Source organism: Manacus vitellinus, unplaced genomic scaffold (assembly GCF_001715985.3).
Source record: "Manacus vitellinus isolate BGI_N305 unplaced genomic scaffold, ASM171598v3 scaffold_43_pilon, whole genome shotgun sequence".
In the NCBI taxonomy this organism is placed as follows: Eukaryota; Metazoa; Chordata; class Aves; order Passeriformes; family Pipridae; genus Manacus; species Manacus vitellinus.
In genome coordinates this window covers 6146149-6163449 of record NW_021940560.1, presented here as the reverse complement: position 1 = coordinate 6163449, position 17301 = coordinate 6146149, and the positions used below count along the sequence as shown (strand labels likewise).

At 41.5% G+C, this 17301-nt stretch overlaps 1 protein-coding gene across 1 annotated transcript in view; it reads left to right on the top strand.

Moving 5' to 3' along the window:
• THSD7B (thrombospondin type 1 domain containing 7B) overlaps window positions 1-17301 on the top strand; it is a 264674-nt gene that overhangs the window by 165043 nt on the left and 82330 nt on the right. The window contains exon 14 of the mRNA XM_029962200.1: window positions 3120-3383. Within this exon, the coding sequence (XP_029818060.1) occupies window positions 3120-3383 (264 nt within the window). The remainder of the gene's footprint in view (window positions 1-3119; window positions 3384-17301) is intronic.

Genomic DNA, 17301 nt, shown 5'->3' with positions numbered 1-17301 from the left:
ATTTCTCTTTTACATAAAAACCAGTATTATATAATGCTCTGTTGTTTCTGGCAAAGAGTGTATTCTAAAATGTTCTCTATGTCAATGCCTGTATGTTTGTAGTAGGAGAAGTCTTTGATCCCTGGCAGAATAATAGGTGCCTGATGTAATAGAAAATATTTAAGAATTAAGTGGATACTTACTTCCAGGTAGTTTTAAATCTGAATTTGATTTATGAACATCTGTGCAAGTTACAAAGCAGTATGATCTTGTCTATTCCCTTCCTTACTCTGTTCTCTTTCAGACATAGATTTGTTCAAGTAAGTGGACCAAAAATGGTTTCTAGTACTCAGGTTTTCTTACTCATCTCCTCACCTTCACTGTACTTGTGCCCAAACACCGCCAGTCTATCCCCAAACAGCCTTGCTGGATTCCATTTCTCCTGCTGGGATGGAGCTTGTGGTCTCAGCCTGTGCCCAGCAAAGGTGTCCTGAAAAGGGAGTGGTGAACATGCGCTGGGTGTCCAGGGTGGGGACAGCACAACACCCCAGAAAACAGCAAGGGAGGACAAAATCCGGCGTTGGGGTTGGTTTGGCCACGTTTCAGAAGGGAAAGTTGATGAGATTAGTGCTGACTTGTATTTGCATAAAACCTTTGTGAAAATTGGAGGTAGCCAAAAGTCTTGAAAAGGTGCGATCCACACGAAATCTGTCCAAAGATTTAAGGAAAGTGCTATTTTAGGAAGTGTTTTGTGATGTTAGAAGAGTCCTTTATTCATTTGCATTTCACCTCTCTAAGCATGCATGAATTGTACCTCTTGTTCATCACTGTGTGTGTCTATGCTCAAGTGAATGCTTTGGCTTCATTATGAGAGTTCATTAACAGTGTCATTTAGTGGGAATCTGCTAATTGTTCGCTAAGTATTTGCTTGCCCTCCACTCAGTTTTTAATAGTATTGCTCATTTTACCTTGTAAGTCATCATCGACTGTACATATAAAATTAGTCATTACTTAAGAAGTGAAAGACTTATTACAGAACATATCGAAATTCAAAGTCATTATGATGAAAACACGTTTTTTAGGTGAGTCTTCAGGTAATTAATACAGTTAATTCACTGTATTGTGGGTACAAAGCATTTTCTGTATTTTTAATGTTTCCCGTAATTTTTACGTACAGTATGCACTACCTGATAATACTTAATGTATATAATGTTTGTTAGTGTTCAGAAATGTGATTTAAAAAAAGAAAATACTATCTAATTGAAGAGTTTCTGTCCTCAAAAATTTTGGAGATGGTATTTTTAAGAGTAATTTTTAAAGCAGCCTGTGAAGATGATAAAAATGTCACCACCAATCATTCTAAAACTATTTCTTTGTGAGGAGTATGAGATCAGTGTCACTTTTGCCCTCAAGTTAGGGCTTTCATAGCAACTTCTTTAGAGGGAAGATTTCAGCAAAGCAGGTGGTAGGGCAAGTTGGAAAAGAAGAGTCATATAAGTGTGAGATTATTAACATCCTTACCTGAGTCTGATGTGCTTCGTGCCATGATGACAAAACAATGGCAAATCCCGAATTCCCATGTTTACTTATATAATGGAGAACATACAACTGCACATATAGGCTGAGTTTGTGGCCCCTGTCAGCTCATCAAACATAAAATGCTGGAGATGCCACTAGAGAGCTCCCAATCTATTTAAAGCCTTTTAAAAGACTTTTTTTGAAGTCTGAGGAGTTGTACCTGAATTTGCTCATAAATACCTACATAAAAATGTACACCTATATTTATGTAAAAAACCATAAAGATACTGGCACTGTTTGGTTTCTTTGTGTTTAGTATCCCTCTGTGCTGGCAAATTTTACATTCTGCAGAACTCTGGCAGTACAGTTTTAAAAGAGCTGGGGCTTGAAGGACAGTGATATGAAGGGTCTGCAGCCGTGGCCTTTACTTTGGAGGTACATATTTGTATGCAAATGGGTACTGATGAGACCCAGCTTGTGTGTGGTGAAATTACTCTTTGTTCCAGACTATAAAGAGGGTTGTTGGGTTATATAACTTTTTTTTGTTTGTTTTTACTATCTTATTTGTGTGCAGTATCAAAGAGAAAACATTTCTTTTGGGATCAAAGCTTTAAAAAACCTTCTGCAGAAGTGTTTTTAGCACGTCCAAGATCCCTGAGGAACATTTTGAGGGTGGGATACAGATGCAGTTTGTTACTGAAGATGAACTCTCCCTTCTGTGCAGATGCCAAATGCAGAGACATTCCTGAGCTCAGCCAGCATCGAGATTGCTCCACGGCACGTTGGCTGACCTGTGCCAAGGAAAGCATTGATTTTATCTTTGTATACAGACATTTGTTCCCTGGAGCAGTCATAGGGATGCAGGGAGCGTGGACTCTCTTCTTTGCATTATTTCCTTTTATACTGGGGACCCCTTCTCATGCCTTGAAGTCCTGCAGGAGCAGGGCATGGGGAGTGCAGTTGCAGAGAGCTGTACCAAAGGTTTATTCGGATGCTGCTGCTTCCTGAAACTGTTGAAGGAGCCTTCTTTTAAAACCTGTTGAAGGAATAGACCAAAGGAAAACATAAAAGCAAATGTAACCATTGAAATGCTTTCCAGCCCTAATAATTTACTGAGGATTATCTTCTTCTGTTTTCATCAAAGCACAGTTTGTGTGCACAGCACATCTTTAACTAATTTGTAAAGAAACCTCAAAGAGGAAGTTGTGGCTAAGGTAGAGTCCTCTGGAAGTTGTCCTAGCAACCATTGATTGTGAGCAAACAGAGACAAAACAATCAATTTATTTTCATCAGATAATTAGAGAAAAACGATATTATATGAAATTGCAAAGCAGTTTCTGGGCACACCATTCCTAGAGTAAGACTTCGTATTTTGCTCCTTGATCTACCCATCAAAGCGCTATTTCCAAGTTCTCCGGTTACCCCTGGAGATAAATACGTTGTCGTTGCTCACCAGAGCACTGGCAGCAGCTAATAGATGCTTCAGGAACATTCCTGGATATTAACATTCAGATTGTCTTGTTTCTAATGTGTTGAATTCATGCAAGTATAAATAATATGACGTGTTGTTATCAAGAGTAGCAGCTGTTAAGCTAACAAACAGATTTCTGTGGTTGGAACAGGGCGAAGCAGAAAGCGAGACAAATGCCAGAACACAGAAGTTTATCCTCAAGTTGAAACAGAACCATGCCCTTGTGAGGTGTTTACCTCCCAGCCCCATGGAAATTGGTCTGACTGCATCATCAGAGGAGACCCATCCGAGCTGCAGCTGGGAATGCCATCCCATGGAGTGTCCAAGGAGTGTGGTGAGGGCGTGCGGCTGCGAGCTCTCGCCTGCTACGACGGGAGCGGGACACTCGTGGAACCATCTCGCTGCAGCAGTTCAGGTAAGGAGATTTAATCCAGCTCCCACACGTGTAAATAGCCCTCGTGCTGAGCACTCCATGGCTCGGAGGTGGAGCTTGGCGTAGGTGTGACTTGCTGGAGGAGCTCTCACAAGTTTGCTGCGGGTGTTGAACACAGTTCTTCGAATGTCTTCTTATTGCTCTTTAATACTGAGGTTTTCTTCAATAGGAGGGTCCGCTGACATTTCTACAATGGAAATGAAGTACAGGAGGGCTAAAGTTGGCTATGCTGTCAGAATAGCAGGGGCATTTCTTTTATTTATCTGAAAATCCCATAGAAGTATAAGCGTAGGAGAAGGTATATTTCAATCAGCATTTTGTTTGAAGACAGTTCCTACTCCAGCTTTTACTTGTTTAGAAATTCTTCTTCCCTTTCACTAAATTTGGAGGCTTGTATGGTTGTTTTCAGTGAAGGAATTAGGAATTTTCTTGAGATAATTATATTAAATTACAAAATCGCTGTGATGTCACCTGCTGTCCCTCATGCCAAGTGCACATGGCAGGCAGTGGTCTCCTCCTTGCAATTATATTCCAATCTTAAGCTGAAATTGATACACAATATGTGTTTTCATGTCACTGCTTGCTGGGGTTCTGTCCACCTATATTTCATGTATAATCAAGTTGCATATATCAAACAGAAAGCGGGCAGAATTAAAAGCAGAGCAAGCAGGAAATGTCATTCCATTCAGATATTTTCTTCCAATTTCTGTGATTTGCAGTTCATTGCAGTCATAGAATGGTTTGGTTGGAAGTGACCTTAAAGGTCATCTAATTCCAATCCCTTTGCCATGGGCAGAGACACCTTTTACTAGCCCAGGTTGCTCCAAGCCCCGTCCCACCTGGCCTTGAACACTTCCAAGGATGGGGCATCCACAGCTTCTCTGGGCAACCTGTACCAGGGCCTCACCACTCTCACAGGGAAGAATTTCTTCCTAATATCTAATCTAAACCTGCCCTGTGTCATTTTGAAGCCATTCCCCCTTGTCCTGTCACAGACACAAGCCTTTTTCTTAGATTCTACACCTGTGCTGCCTCCAAACCACTGCTGCTCTCTGACTTAGTCAGAAGGCTTGAGACACTACGCAGTGAGATGTAGTAGGTTGGAAGGCTGCTTATGATAGAAGAGGGAGAAATGATGTCTCAGGACAAGATTAACTAATACAGTCTGAACCATAAATGTTCAGAGAGCAGAGAAGCAGTGGGGCTGCTCTGTGGAGGGTCTTCAGGATGAGGATCAGCAGCCTGAGCTGCGTGTAATAAAAGAAAAAAACCTCCACCCTAATGAAGTGATTCAGTCCTGTAGTGAATTCCTCTCGCAGCTGTTGATGGCAGTTCCAGCTGGCTGCACGGGTTCATAAAGCAGCTTTCCATGGTTTGTGTTTCAACAATGTGCTTTTGTGCCAATTGATTATGCCTCTGTGGCCCATGAAGGAGCAGTGCTATACCTTTCCCCCACATTACTTTTTCTTCTGCAAAAAGGGAGCTGCTGGGTTTTGAAAGGTGGGTTTGCCTGTGGCGTGACTTGCTCTTTTGAGAAACTCTGGGTTTTTATCACTACTAAAAAGGGGAGGTTGTCTATGCGTGGGGCTTTTCTGAATAACCTTGAAGCCTGTTTTCTGTCAGTGATATTTATGTGGCATTTTTAATGGTCTGGCTTCTCTTAGGGAGGTAGTAGGGAGTGGTAGCTCCAGAGGATTATTGTTGACTTTCTTGCCTTCAGCTTTTTATGTGAGCAGAAATGATTGCAACACCACCCTGGCACAGGGCCCATGTCACAGGACAAAGGGGTGGTCAGTGCTGTACAGCAGAGTCCTCTCGTATGCCCTCCCTCCTGCACTCCATTTACACAGTTCTCTGAAGACCCTTAAGTTTGGAAGTGGGATGTAAAGGAGGGGTGAGATGTTTCTACCTTCTGGATACCCTGCTAAGGGTGAACTATTATCTCCAACCAACCCCTGTTTAATACCTAGGATACATAAGCTGCCCAGTGTTGAACACCTTCTGTTCCCTGCAGCAGCATTCCCTTGGTCTCTAGAGGATGTGGACATTTCAGTGACTTTAGTGCAAAGTGCCTAAAAATGGGCAGAAAGCTCCATAGGCTCCACTTCCATCACTTGGGACCTGCCTTCCAACCAGAGCAGTTATGTCAAGATAAGTCTGATATTTATGGTCTGTAGAGCTGGGAACTTTCAAAATGCACTTCTGAACACATTATTGAATTAGTGATAGAAACAAATCATTATCCAATTAATAATTAGCAGAATGCTTTTCAACCATAATAGAGAAGAGCAATTTACAGAAGCATCCAGAATTACTAAGCCCTGAGAAATTATTCATGACAGTGTTTTTTTTAAGCAGCTCAGTTTGTCTTGTTCACAATTAGTATCAAGTGACCTTTTAACATTTGCTAGCTGACCATGATTATGGCTAATTAAGCCATTTCTTTATATAATGAATGCCAATCATGGTGATATCTGGGCATTGTTCTTGCTTTATGAGATGGAGGGGTAAGCATGTTCCTCTTTTGTGTCCTTCAGGTCTTCTGACTTCTCTTTGTTTCCTGCTCTTTTCCTTTTGCAGGACAGTGCTTTTCCTTCCTTTTCTCTTGAACCAGGACAAAAGGGAAAGTTTTAAGACTTAGACCTCAGTTCTTCTACAGAAGGTAGAAAGACAGATGTAAGGATGCAAATTGTGTCTCAAGAGGAGATTTAAGTTTGTCCTAGACTTTATAATGTCCTGAGTATGTGGTATAGGACAAAAAAGTGGTATAGAACAGTATTGATCTGTTTGTAGCCTTTCTAGAGAGCAAATTCTGAGCTTTTGCCTTCTCGCTGCAGTGATTTCCACTTTCCCTGACTGAAACCTGCTTGTTGAACTTACAGTTCAGTAGGGTTTGGTTCACTCCTGTCAATGTGGCCTATTATGTAAGTGTATCCAAGTTGTCAAGTAAATGTACTGTGAGTTTGAGTCTACTGTAGAGATGAATCACTGCTCAGGGGGGTTCGGGGTCTGAGGCCCTGATCTTACACTGACTTTTGTGTCTGATTCTGCAACTTGAGGGGGAAAAAAGAATCCCTAACCAAAACCTCAGTTAGTCCTTTCATTTGTGTTTGCCAGCAGTCTAGACTCCAACTGTCCTAAGCCAATTATCTGCAAATATATTAACCCTTTAAATATACCTTCTCAGCAGGAAATGGATTTTCTCCACATTGGTGTAGTTACCACATGCAGAGCATCCCCTCTGTCCTGACCCTGCACAGCTGAGCAAGGCTTTTGTCATTTCTTTGGGTCAACTCTAGTGGGCACACGGGTCATGCCTCGACTAATTTACCTTTCCTTACTGCTATTAAATCTTCTATTAGCTCATGATAATTTGATATGACAAACTTAAAAATACAAATTACAGATTTTCTGAATTTTATTCCTTTCTGTAGCAAGCCTTTTCTCCAATATCTAGAAGAAAGTACACTTTTTTTTCATGACTAGCTTTTGTGATTAGACTGCTGCTTTATTTTAGTGGTGTCATCATTTTCCTTGATCACCCATTCAATAACCTCAAGAAATGAGAGACCTGCAGTTTCCAGTTGAGCTAGTTATTTTCTCCTGGATTTGGTTCACACTTCTTTTCCTACCTTTATTTTGGAAATGCACTTATGAAATAGCAGATAGAGGTAACTATCTTTAACTAAATTACAAAAATGGAATTGATAGTTTGCCTCAATTTCCCTTCCTATCAGAAGACTAGATTATATTGTGTTCAGCTCACTGCTAGTCCAAAGGGTCTCAATTTTCTAACTGGTGTCTGGAGCATCCCCTTTGTACATGAAATTGTCCTTTTAATTGCAGTTCATCCTCTTCTCAATCTGTCATCTGAGTTGCTTGTACTATTTTCGAATTTCTGTCTCCTTTGTTTTGAAAGATTTCACATCGTCCCTTTGCCTCTCTCTCTTGTATTCTGTGCCAACAGGGTTTTTTTAATCTTGGAGGAACATAGGGTGCCTCATCTGTTCCAAATCAAAGGCTGGAGATTTCTGTGCTCTTGCATGGAGGTTCTGCTTTTGATCCGACAGGCAATTTATGGAAAGCAGGAATTTATGAAGAGTGCTTATACTATTCAAATTCTACTGTGCTCACAAGAAAGACACAACAGACAAATAGATCCTGACTTTAAATCACAGAGTGGTTAGCTTCAACCTGCAGTCACCTTAAAAAGTGTTGATGATCTCTAAATTTGTGAAGGGCGCGGCAGGGATGCTCATACACCTCCTTATTCTCAACAGTGCCGCTTTCTTGTATGTGTTCTAGTTGCTGGTGGACAAATTGAAGGTGACTGGGGTGGCTCAGAGAGTTCCTTGGCACCTGCAGATGCAGGGGTGTCGCTTGGTTCCTCCTAGGCAGGTTGATGTAACACTGCAACCGAGATTGCTGCTGGCAAGGACACTCCTTGAAAATGCCAGTTTTAGTCCCACATGGGTGGGATTAGCAAACAGGTGCACCAGGAGGAGTTAAAAACTTTGGTGATGAGAAAACTCCCAGGTTTTGTGTTTGCTGGAGGGATGTTCCCTGCTCCAAGGCACGTCAGGGCAGTGTGTGCCAGCAGTGACAGAGCTGCTTCTGTCCTGATCAGCCACGTCCCCATTGCTGAGGGATTTAGGGCAGTGTGCGAAGGTCATAGATTGGGAATATCAGCTCCTGCTGCTGAAAACCAGGCAGTATCAAGTGTCATGAAGTTTGATTTACTGAAATGTCATCTCAGAGTAATGCTGCATTTCTACCGGGGGTATTCCTTTGGGGTTTGTGCTCCTGTATGTGGAAATTCTGGCCACCAGCCTGATAGATGCTACATGACCTACCTGTGACCTGACACAGGGACCTACTCTGAAACCCTGCAGGATGTCAGTCCCAGCATTTTCATTTTTGGAGAAAATTAGCTGTTTTCAGGTAGTTTTTAATACCTAGATTCTAATAATTGTTCTGCAAGTTTATATGGGTGTAGCTCCAAAAGCTGTAAGCAGAGCTTAATAGGTTAAGGAAATGTAGGCCAAGCCTATCCTGGCCTGATAGCAAACCTACTACTACTACAAGGTAGTAATTTTGGGGGAAAAAAAGGTTGAAAATGCAGCATTGAATGGTTATTTTTGAAAGTGTATAATTTCTGGTAATAACTGTGCTACACATTTTTCCATGTCTAGTAAATTGTGTTTCAAAAAATGAAATTGTTGCAGAAATCCCTGATTTTGTTTCGAAAGTCCTCAGAAATAGAAGATTTTATGAACACAAGTTTTCCTCCTTCTGTTTTTGAAAATATTCCAAAGTATTTAATTTAATTCTTGGTCTGAATGAAATTTTATATTGAAATTTCATTTTTTAGTACAATCCATTCATTTCAGAATCCAGCTAGGCCCTGGCTTTCTGTAATCACTGCCCAGTGATAATGAAGACATCCTGTGTAATGAACACTTCATCACAAATCCAAAACACAGCCCCATACCAGCTACTGTGAAGAAAATTAACTCTACCTCAGCCCAAACCAGCACAGTCTCTCTCTGTGGCCTTTTTGTTGCATGACTGTATTTTATTAATGGTTCTATTACTACTAGGACAAACCTTTTCAAAGACTGCTTCAGGAAAAAGTTTCAACTGAAAATTCACCTTGTTTTGTGCCCCTCCAATCCCCTGGCATGGGAATTAGGGTAGCTAAAAGGTGTTGCCAGCTGCAGACAGGACTGTCCTACCCTTGAGTCCCCATTTCAGGGCTCTTCAAAGCCATGGCCACCTTTGACTGGTTTCCTGCTCTCTCACAGCTAAATAGTTTCTTAATTTAGCCCTGAAATCCTGACTGGGTTCTCCTCTGGACTCTCTCTGACATTTCTACATGTCTCCTTGGGTATGTGGTGACACTTTTAATTACAGCTGTGGCTGCCAGGGGAGCTGTAAGCACAGACACAGAGCCCAGGAAGGACCTGCCCTCCATTTCTTGTTTGACTACAGGATTTTTACATATTGCTCTCATAACAGTGCTCAAAGAACATTGATTTATTCTGTATCTTTTCCTTTCTTTCCCTCTCCCCCCCAGATCTGTTCACCATAAGAAAACTTGGCCGTGTTTCTTCCTTTAGGGATGTTAAAAGACTTATCAAATGAAATTGGATCACAGGACAAGTGCTCAGACATTGAGTTCTCTGTGTTTTCCTGGCAACAGTATCAAAGATAAACAACCATCAAAAAAGTTATTTCTGAATGGGTCAAACTGGCTACCAAAGAAGCTTATTTAAAGCAAGGTAGGACTTCCCATGAGGCGTTAGTACGTAGAAATGCACATTCTTCTAGGTCTTTATCTTCTTACAGAAAGGAAACATGCATCTTACAGAGAAACATTTAGAGAATTGGCTATTTGAGCAGCATCCTCTGTAAGTGCTGCATTTAGTCATAGTGATGTCTCTTGTTATTCCTTGGCTTTAAATACAAATCTTTATTGCTTATCTTTTTGCCCAAATTTCTTTTATTCTTTTTGCTGCATTCCATAAAATGACCCTTTTGAAGAGGCAGCTGTACCAGACTGTGTGGAGGAATGGTTTTTTACTGACCTCAAACAGACTTTCTCTTGTTTGACACTCACCCTTAGCCTCCTCTTGCTGGACCACCTCTGCCCACCCTTGCTCATGTTCGTTCCATTTGCTTTCTATTATTAGGCTCAGTCAGTTTTTGACAGATTGATTAAAGCTCTTCCATGGGAGTTGGGAATGTTTCTAGTGTAGAAGTTGTAACTCAGTGTAGAAATAGTCTATGGGAGGTTTAGGAGAGCTGTGAGAGCAAGTTAATGCAGTGGGTGATCTCCTGCCCTGACTCCTGCAGTGGGCTATGGAAAGAGAATCTCTTTGAAATGTGGCCCATCTCTTCTGCCTTAATAACACATTTGTCACAAATACAGCCTGTTATGAAGCAAGGCTGTAATAAAATGTTACCATACAAAGATAGAATTAACATTTTTCTCTCCCTATGTGTCATTCCATTTAATATGTTATATTGGAAGTATGAAGAAATAACCTTTTAGCCTAGTCCTGTTCATGAATTATGTACTCTGGTCTTAAGACCTCTACACTTCTACCACTCATGGAGAGCTTTGTGATCCTTTTGAGACGTGTAGCTGTACTGGGAAGTGACATGTACTGGTGGTAATTCACAGGATTCCTCTCATGTCTTACATGGTTTTTTTGCAATGTTTTTTAACCTGTTTGAGCGACTTTCAGTCAAATAAATGGATGACAAATCATTTTTGAGAGGAAAGTGACAGTTCCGTATCTTTACCCCTGGGTAGAGCTGAAGGTGTTGTAGTGCACAGCAGTAGCATTAAAGGTTTTCATGTTTTGCCATAACCTGAAGATTTTCGGAAACAACTTCTTGTGTTTCTACTTGTATGGGACAAGGATCCTATAAAAATAAGAATTCCAGGTTTTGGACACAGGCCAATGTCTGAATAAAATGAGCAGCGATGAGTTTGATGGAGGACTTTATACAGAAGTAGAATTAGCATGGCAGGGGTAGATAGGCACATAGTGGACATCTCTGTTAGGTGCCTCATGTAGTCTGCATGATCACAGAGTTTGGGAGACCAACTGAGAAATACAGCGACAAGTGAATTCAGAAGATGCGAGGAAATGAGCCTGAGCTAGGAAATAGAAGTGAAATTAAACCTCAGCTCAGTCTGCTCTAAGGATTATCCCTGTGATATTGATGAGTAACTGAGCATTTGTCCTACCTTACTCCATGCCTGGGTCTGAGATATACTTTGAGAGCTCTCTGTTCCTCCAAGGTTTGCAAATGAGGATGGTGCAAATTAAATTACTGAGAGCCTGGTTTGCAAATCTTCTAATATTCCTCACTACAGAGATTCCCACTGTGAAATCTTGGATCTCATTTGTGTTTGGTAACATGAAGGGGTGACCATTAAAAATGTCATTATTTAACAAGATTGCATCGCTTTCTGTTTCTGAATTCACTGAAGTCCTCCAGCACAGGAGATTGAGCTACACAACCAGAGAGCTCAAAGTCACACTGCAAAATTGAAACAAAAGTCTATCAGGAATTCAGTACATCAATACTCTGTACTGGGGCCTGCTAACGTCACAAAAACGTCCTGTTTCCCTCTCAAGGTTTTCCATCATCTAAATGAGTCGCTGGTCTCTCCGTGCCTGAGCTGTGGAAAACCAGGACTGTTCCCTTTCTTAAAATCCTGTTTCCATCAGATGTTTTTTATAGTACAGCTTTATTTAAGAAGGTCAGATGCCTTTGCATTCCTGCTTCTGCAGCAGGGTGACCTCTAATAGGAGGAGTGAAACTCCTTATCCAAACAGGTGGGGCCTGGCATTTGGGAAAGGTCTTCCTAATGCTGGTAATGGTTAGTGGCATCCTTAAAGCTGCATTGGTGTAATTAAAGTGTGCATTGGTGTAATTAAAGTGGGTTTCTCAGTTAATGTTGATGAGAGGAGAAGGAATTGAGGCAGTGTATTGATTTAAGGGTATTGATTTTGGGGGTCACTGTGTCACTTGCCTCCTGTGACAGTGAGGGGTCACTGTGTCATTCACCTCCTGTGACACTGGGAGGGGGCTGTGGAGGTCACTGCAGGCTCAGAACCTGCCCCTGCCTTTCCAGTGCCTTTGTGACCTGCTTGTGAACAGACGCCCTCGCACCTGGTAAAACCTCTCAAGTTTGTAAATTGAAGAACTAGGAATGTACATTTAAAGGGAAAAAAAGTTGGGTTATTTTCATGTTGTTATGAGCGTTCTTTAAAATATTAATTGCACATTGGTCTAATTAGTGTTCCTGTCTTCTGCACTGTCATCTGGTGGTTTGTTTTGTCTGAAATAAGAGCAGTATTATACTGCACAATACGTGCTAATTATCAGGATACAGGAGATGCATCAGCAGTTCCCATTCTGTGGAATGGAAACTGTCACGTTGTTGTCCGAGGCAAGTTGTCTAAATGAGGCTTGTCTGTGTCTTGGGGTCACATCTTGGCAGCTGAAATTAGGTGGCATATTGTGTTGACAGTGCCTAATGTCGTGACTTTAGAAACTGGCAAAAAGATGCTCTCCATGGAGGGCCCCAAACTCTGAAATTGAGTTTCTTAGTGTGCTCCAGCAGAGCCTGGAACCATTGACCTTCAGGTTGTACAAGATTTACTGAGGGGGGTAGATATTTTTGGTGACATTTGGCGGCAGCTTTCTCCCAGTGATGGACCCTTGGCTCTGGAAGGTGTTTCCTGCCTGGTCCAAATTGCCCAAGTCTATATTGATCTTCAGAGCACTCTGCAGTGCACATCTATTTTCAGAGCTGCTGTGCAATCGGGCCTCTGAGAGAAGTCAGGTGTAGGAGAAAGGGGGAATTTGATGGTCTGTGGACAGTTTAATTGTCTCTGTGATGTACTGCTGAAGGTGTGCAGCCGATAAAAAAGGTCTTGTTTTCTTATATAAATCTCATCATCACCATAAAAAATAAACACAATCTCAAGTTTATTTTAAAAACCTGCTTTTACTGTGAATGGAGTAGCCTGAAAAAAATATATATGCTAAACAATCCATAATAAAGTCCAGTGGGCCGAGTTTCTTTCCTGATATACAGATGATGACAACACTGATAAGGAAAAAAAAAAGCTACTCAGTTTTGTTTGGACAAAGCAGATGATTTTCACAGTGGCAGAGTGATGAGCAAAGTAGATAGAAAAACACAGCTGAGCTACTCCCCTAACTGCTATTGATCCCAGTGGATGATTTTTTATTTGAGTAAGGACTTTGTTAAGACATCAGGGCTCCCAAGCAGCCCTTTGCTGTGGGGGAGCAGCCCTGGGAGAAGGGAGAATCATTCCCACAGTTGGTTTTGGAGCCTGGACAGATTTGTGCTGTGGATTTCTGCCCTCCTGCATCAAAAGTTCCCTATGAGATAAATGTACACTGTGAGGTCCTATTTATTTGCTTTATTTATTTGCACTCTGAAGGCAGCAGACGAGCCTCCTTCTCCGGAAGAGTTCTCAGCTTGTTCTGCAATCTGTTACAGGGAATGTGCTAATTAATGGAGATTTCCTTATTGAGTTAAAAGGTTAAATATATCAGCTAGTATTGTTTGTGTGTAACTCAAAGCATAAGCTTGCAAGTTCTTTAGGGAAGAAAACCGTAATGCAAAATCAAAGGAAATTAGGAATCATAGTGCAAAGTCAGCACCAACCCAACTGCCTCGTAGGGATTTATAGAGACTGTGAAATTGAGCAATAAAACCAACCTTTGGATGAATTTCAATAACAATAATGTTGAGTTAAACTTACCAGCCTTTTTTACAAGTCCTCTCTGGTCTATTTAGAATCTCTAATCAGTCTGCTACAAGATAACATGAGCACGTGCCTCTTTGTTGAGCAAGTGGGAATAAATTAGCGAAGGGTCCATTATTTAAGCTTTGCAAAACATTTGATGTGAAAGTTATTTTAGCTGGGTTTTTTGGCTATGCCTTCACTGAATGTATTCATTAGATTATCTCTTAAATTTCTCAGCAAACTAATATTGCATAAAATCTCTCAAATCCTTGCACACTATAATAGAAAGAAGATTAAACATTTGTTCTGTGGCAAGATTACATCCTTTTCAGCTGCAACTCAAGTTGTTAGCAACTTCAAGACTCCCAGACTTATTCTGCTTAGTTCCCTTCAGTTAATAGTTTTCTCCCTTGAAGCAGAATTTAGGTTTTGAACCAAGATTGCTTAGGACGAGGTGCTCCCCTTGTATGTCACAAGGTACTGGAGCCTTCAGTCATGCTGGGTGGCCCATGGCCAGTGGCTGCCTTATTCATGGCACATTGGGAAAGCCCCAGCCATAGAACTGTGATCAGCTGGTGGAGTTAAGTCTTTTAACTGTGCTCCATGCTGAGTTTTAACGTGAGTTAAAACAAGACCTTTTCTTTGTAGGAGATCCCAAAGCTTCAGCTGAACAGAATGTGGCCCACCGAGTGCTGTGGTCCACCAGGTCTCCCTTATAGAGCCTTTAGCTATTAAATTTTTAGTCCTGTATGGATTTACTGGTGTTATTCTATGATACTTCACAGTCAGTAACCAAACGAATGTAAGTATTAATTGCATAATGAATCAATTTTTTTTCCCCTCTACCTTTGGTGTGTGTAATTAGAAACATTTCTTCTGTGTCACTGTCCACTCTGCTGCTCCCTTGTTTGTTAGAGGGTGATCTGTCCTGTCCCACAGACTCCAGGGGAAATTAGCAGTGTTATTACCAGTGGCAGCTGCGGTGATGCACAGAATTGTCCCTCTCAAGTAATGACCTTGAGTTTTATGAACCACCTCAAGGTTTACTAACAAGGGCAGAACCGCTAGAAGTTTGTTAATTGAAACCATGAAATATGTTAGGGAGGATACAAATGAGTTTAAAGCCAATTCAATTAGAGGTGCATCTGTTTTCAAAGCTGCTGGAGAAATGTTGTTTATTTTCGCATCACTTTTAAGTCGGCCTCTTGGAATGCTGTTGGCACTGTTGTTTAACGCTCTGTGCAGACCTTATACCCACAGCAAATTTATCTTTTGGAAATGCAACAGTCAGGTGGATGCCAGTGTCTTATGTTAGCTTGTAAACCTACTAATCTCCTGCTTCTCCCATTTGTGCCTGTGGAGGGGACATGGAAGGACACTGCAGCCCCTCGCTGGCTGTGCTGCTGTGACACATCAGTGTCTTGTGTACATGGGAAAGAAATGGTGCTGCTACAAACCTGCCCCCGTGGTGCTGCTGTGCCATCCACAGCCTCTTTGTCCTTCTGCATCACTGACACCCCCAGCCCATCCTCCAACTGCCTCCTCTTGCCTTGCCTCTCCTGGGTTGTGCTGAAAAAATGAGACAATTACAGTTTTTGCACCATGTATTTGTACCTTAACCTCTGACGTTGGAGGTTGCCCAGAGAAACTGTGGCTGCCCCATCCCTGGAAGTGTTCAAGGCCAGGTTGGACGGGGCTTGGAGCAACCTGGTCTGGTGCAAGGTGTCCCTGTCCATGACAGGGTTTGGAATGAGATGGTCTTTAAGGTCCCTTCCAACCCATACCAATCTGTGATTCTGTGACTCCTGCTAAACCATTGTCCTCACTTTGTTCATCCACCTGCCATTGCTTTGGCTCTGGGTTGCACAGGAGAAGGGAGATGAGCAGTGGCTGCTACATCGTGTGTTCCAGCCTTCCCAGTACATCCTGTGTAATCTGTGGGTGCTTTGTTTGTTACAGACACTTCAGAGAGGAGACTCCATTTGTGGCTTCTTCAGCAACAAGCACATTGTTCTTATGAATAAATCATAGTAAAATTAACTGTGCAGCCTGGGTAAATGCATTTGTTCATCCCATTACATTGACAGTGTCTCAGTAGAAAAACAATAGCACTTAAGCATAGAAAAGGCTTGTTTGATCATCCACATCAATTTTTTCTACCAATTCTCAGGAGTATTTTTCAAAATATCTACTTAAATATGCTGGTGTTCCTGCCACTGCCTCCTGTGACGTCTGTGTGTGCAGCTCCAGCTCTGTGGTGTTCAGGTACCTGCTGTTGGTTTAGGTAGGACAGAGGCTCTCATCTGCTCTGTCTTAATTAAATGAGCTTTATTTTAACAGTGTTTGAAATTTTGACAAGTAATAATAATGAAAAAAAAGAAGTTAAAGGAGGCTTCAAGAAATAATCTAAAAACACATGGAAAGCAGGCTGAGCAGGGCTGTGGAGAACAGAACATCTTTTTCTGCAGAAGATTTTAGAAACTTGAGTTTTTGGTAACAGGTTCTGCAGAGAAGAGAAAAATGGGGGATGTGATAGATGAGTGAGAAGTGTGAGGATGACACTGACAAAACCAGCTGTGTAAACTCAGCCTTGAGTTAGTCTCCCCAGGCCGAGCAACAGTAGCTCAGAAATATGTTTATGCTCCTTTATTCATATTTTGTTATGGTAAGAATATTTCTCTTGATAATAGCCTGAACATAGAATTCTTTATTAATGGATTGTTTTAATAGCATGTCTCCCTTGGGGTTTTTTGTTTGCTTTGTATTGTGCACTGTGCCAATACTACAAGTTTTCTGGGCATGCCAAAACTAGGGTTACTGTGGATCTTTTTAGCCCCCTGACAACAACAAGTCATTGCTTGGCTCCTTCAGAGAAAAACAATTACCCTGTTCTCACCAGCAATGGATGAGCTGAGTACAAGTTATTTACTAATTATCATAAAAAGATAGCCATAAAGGCATTCTCTATCTGAGCAGAGAGGGTACATCACAGGAATGTTTTTGGAGGAAAGTTTTGGTTGAGTGAAATCTCTGCTCTATGAGTATCTCAGCCTGGAATTAACCTCACGTGATTGATGGAAGAGTAATGGCAGTCTGTGAGAAGAGCCTGGAGGAAAGTTATGATCCCGATTTGATTCTGTAGCTTTGTTCAGTATGGGGAATTGGCTTCCTCTGGGCAGTATGGAAATTTAATGCTCTATTAGCTGGCCACTGTTTGTTTATACTTAATGTAGCTTAAAAATATGGGTAAGGAAAACTCAAAAAGGAATGAGCTGGTCCCTGAGAAACAGAATGTCTTCAGAAATCCTGTGGTTCGCTGAGAGATAACTCACAGCACTTCCTGGGGATGGAATACAATAGGTTTCTTTAATTTCCATAATGTCATAGAATAGTTTGTGTTAGGAGGGACCTTTTAAAGATCACCATGTCCAGCCTCCTGCAGTGAGCTGGACTAAGTTGCTCCCAGCTCTATCCAACCTGGCCTTGAATATTTCCAGGAATGGGGCATCCACAGCTTCTCTGGGCAACCTGTGCCAGTGTTTTACCACCCCTGTTGTAAAAAACTTATTTCTTATATCTGAGAAAGATGGTTTATT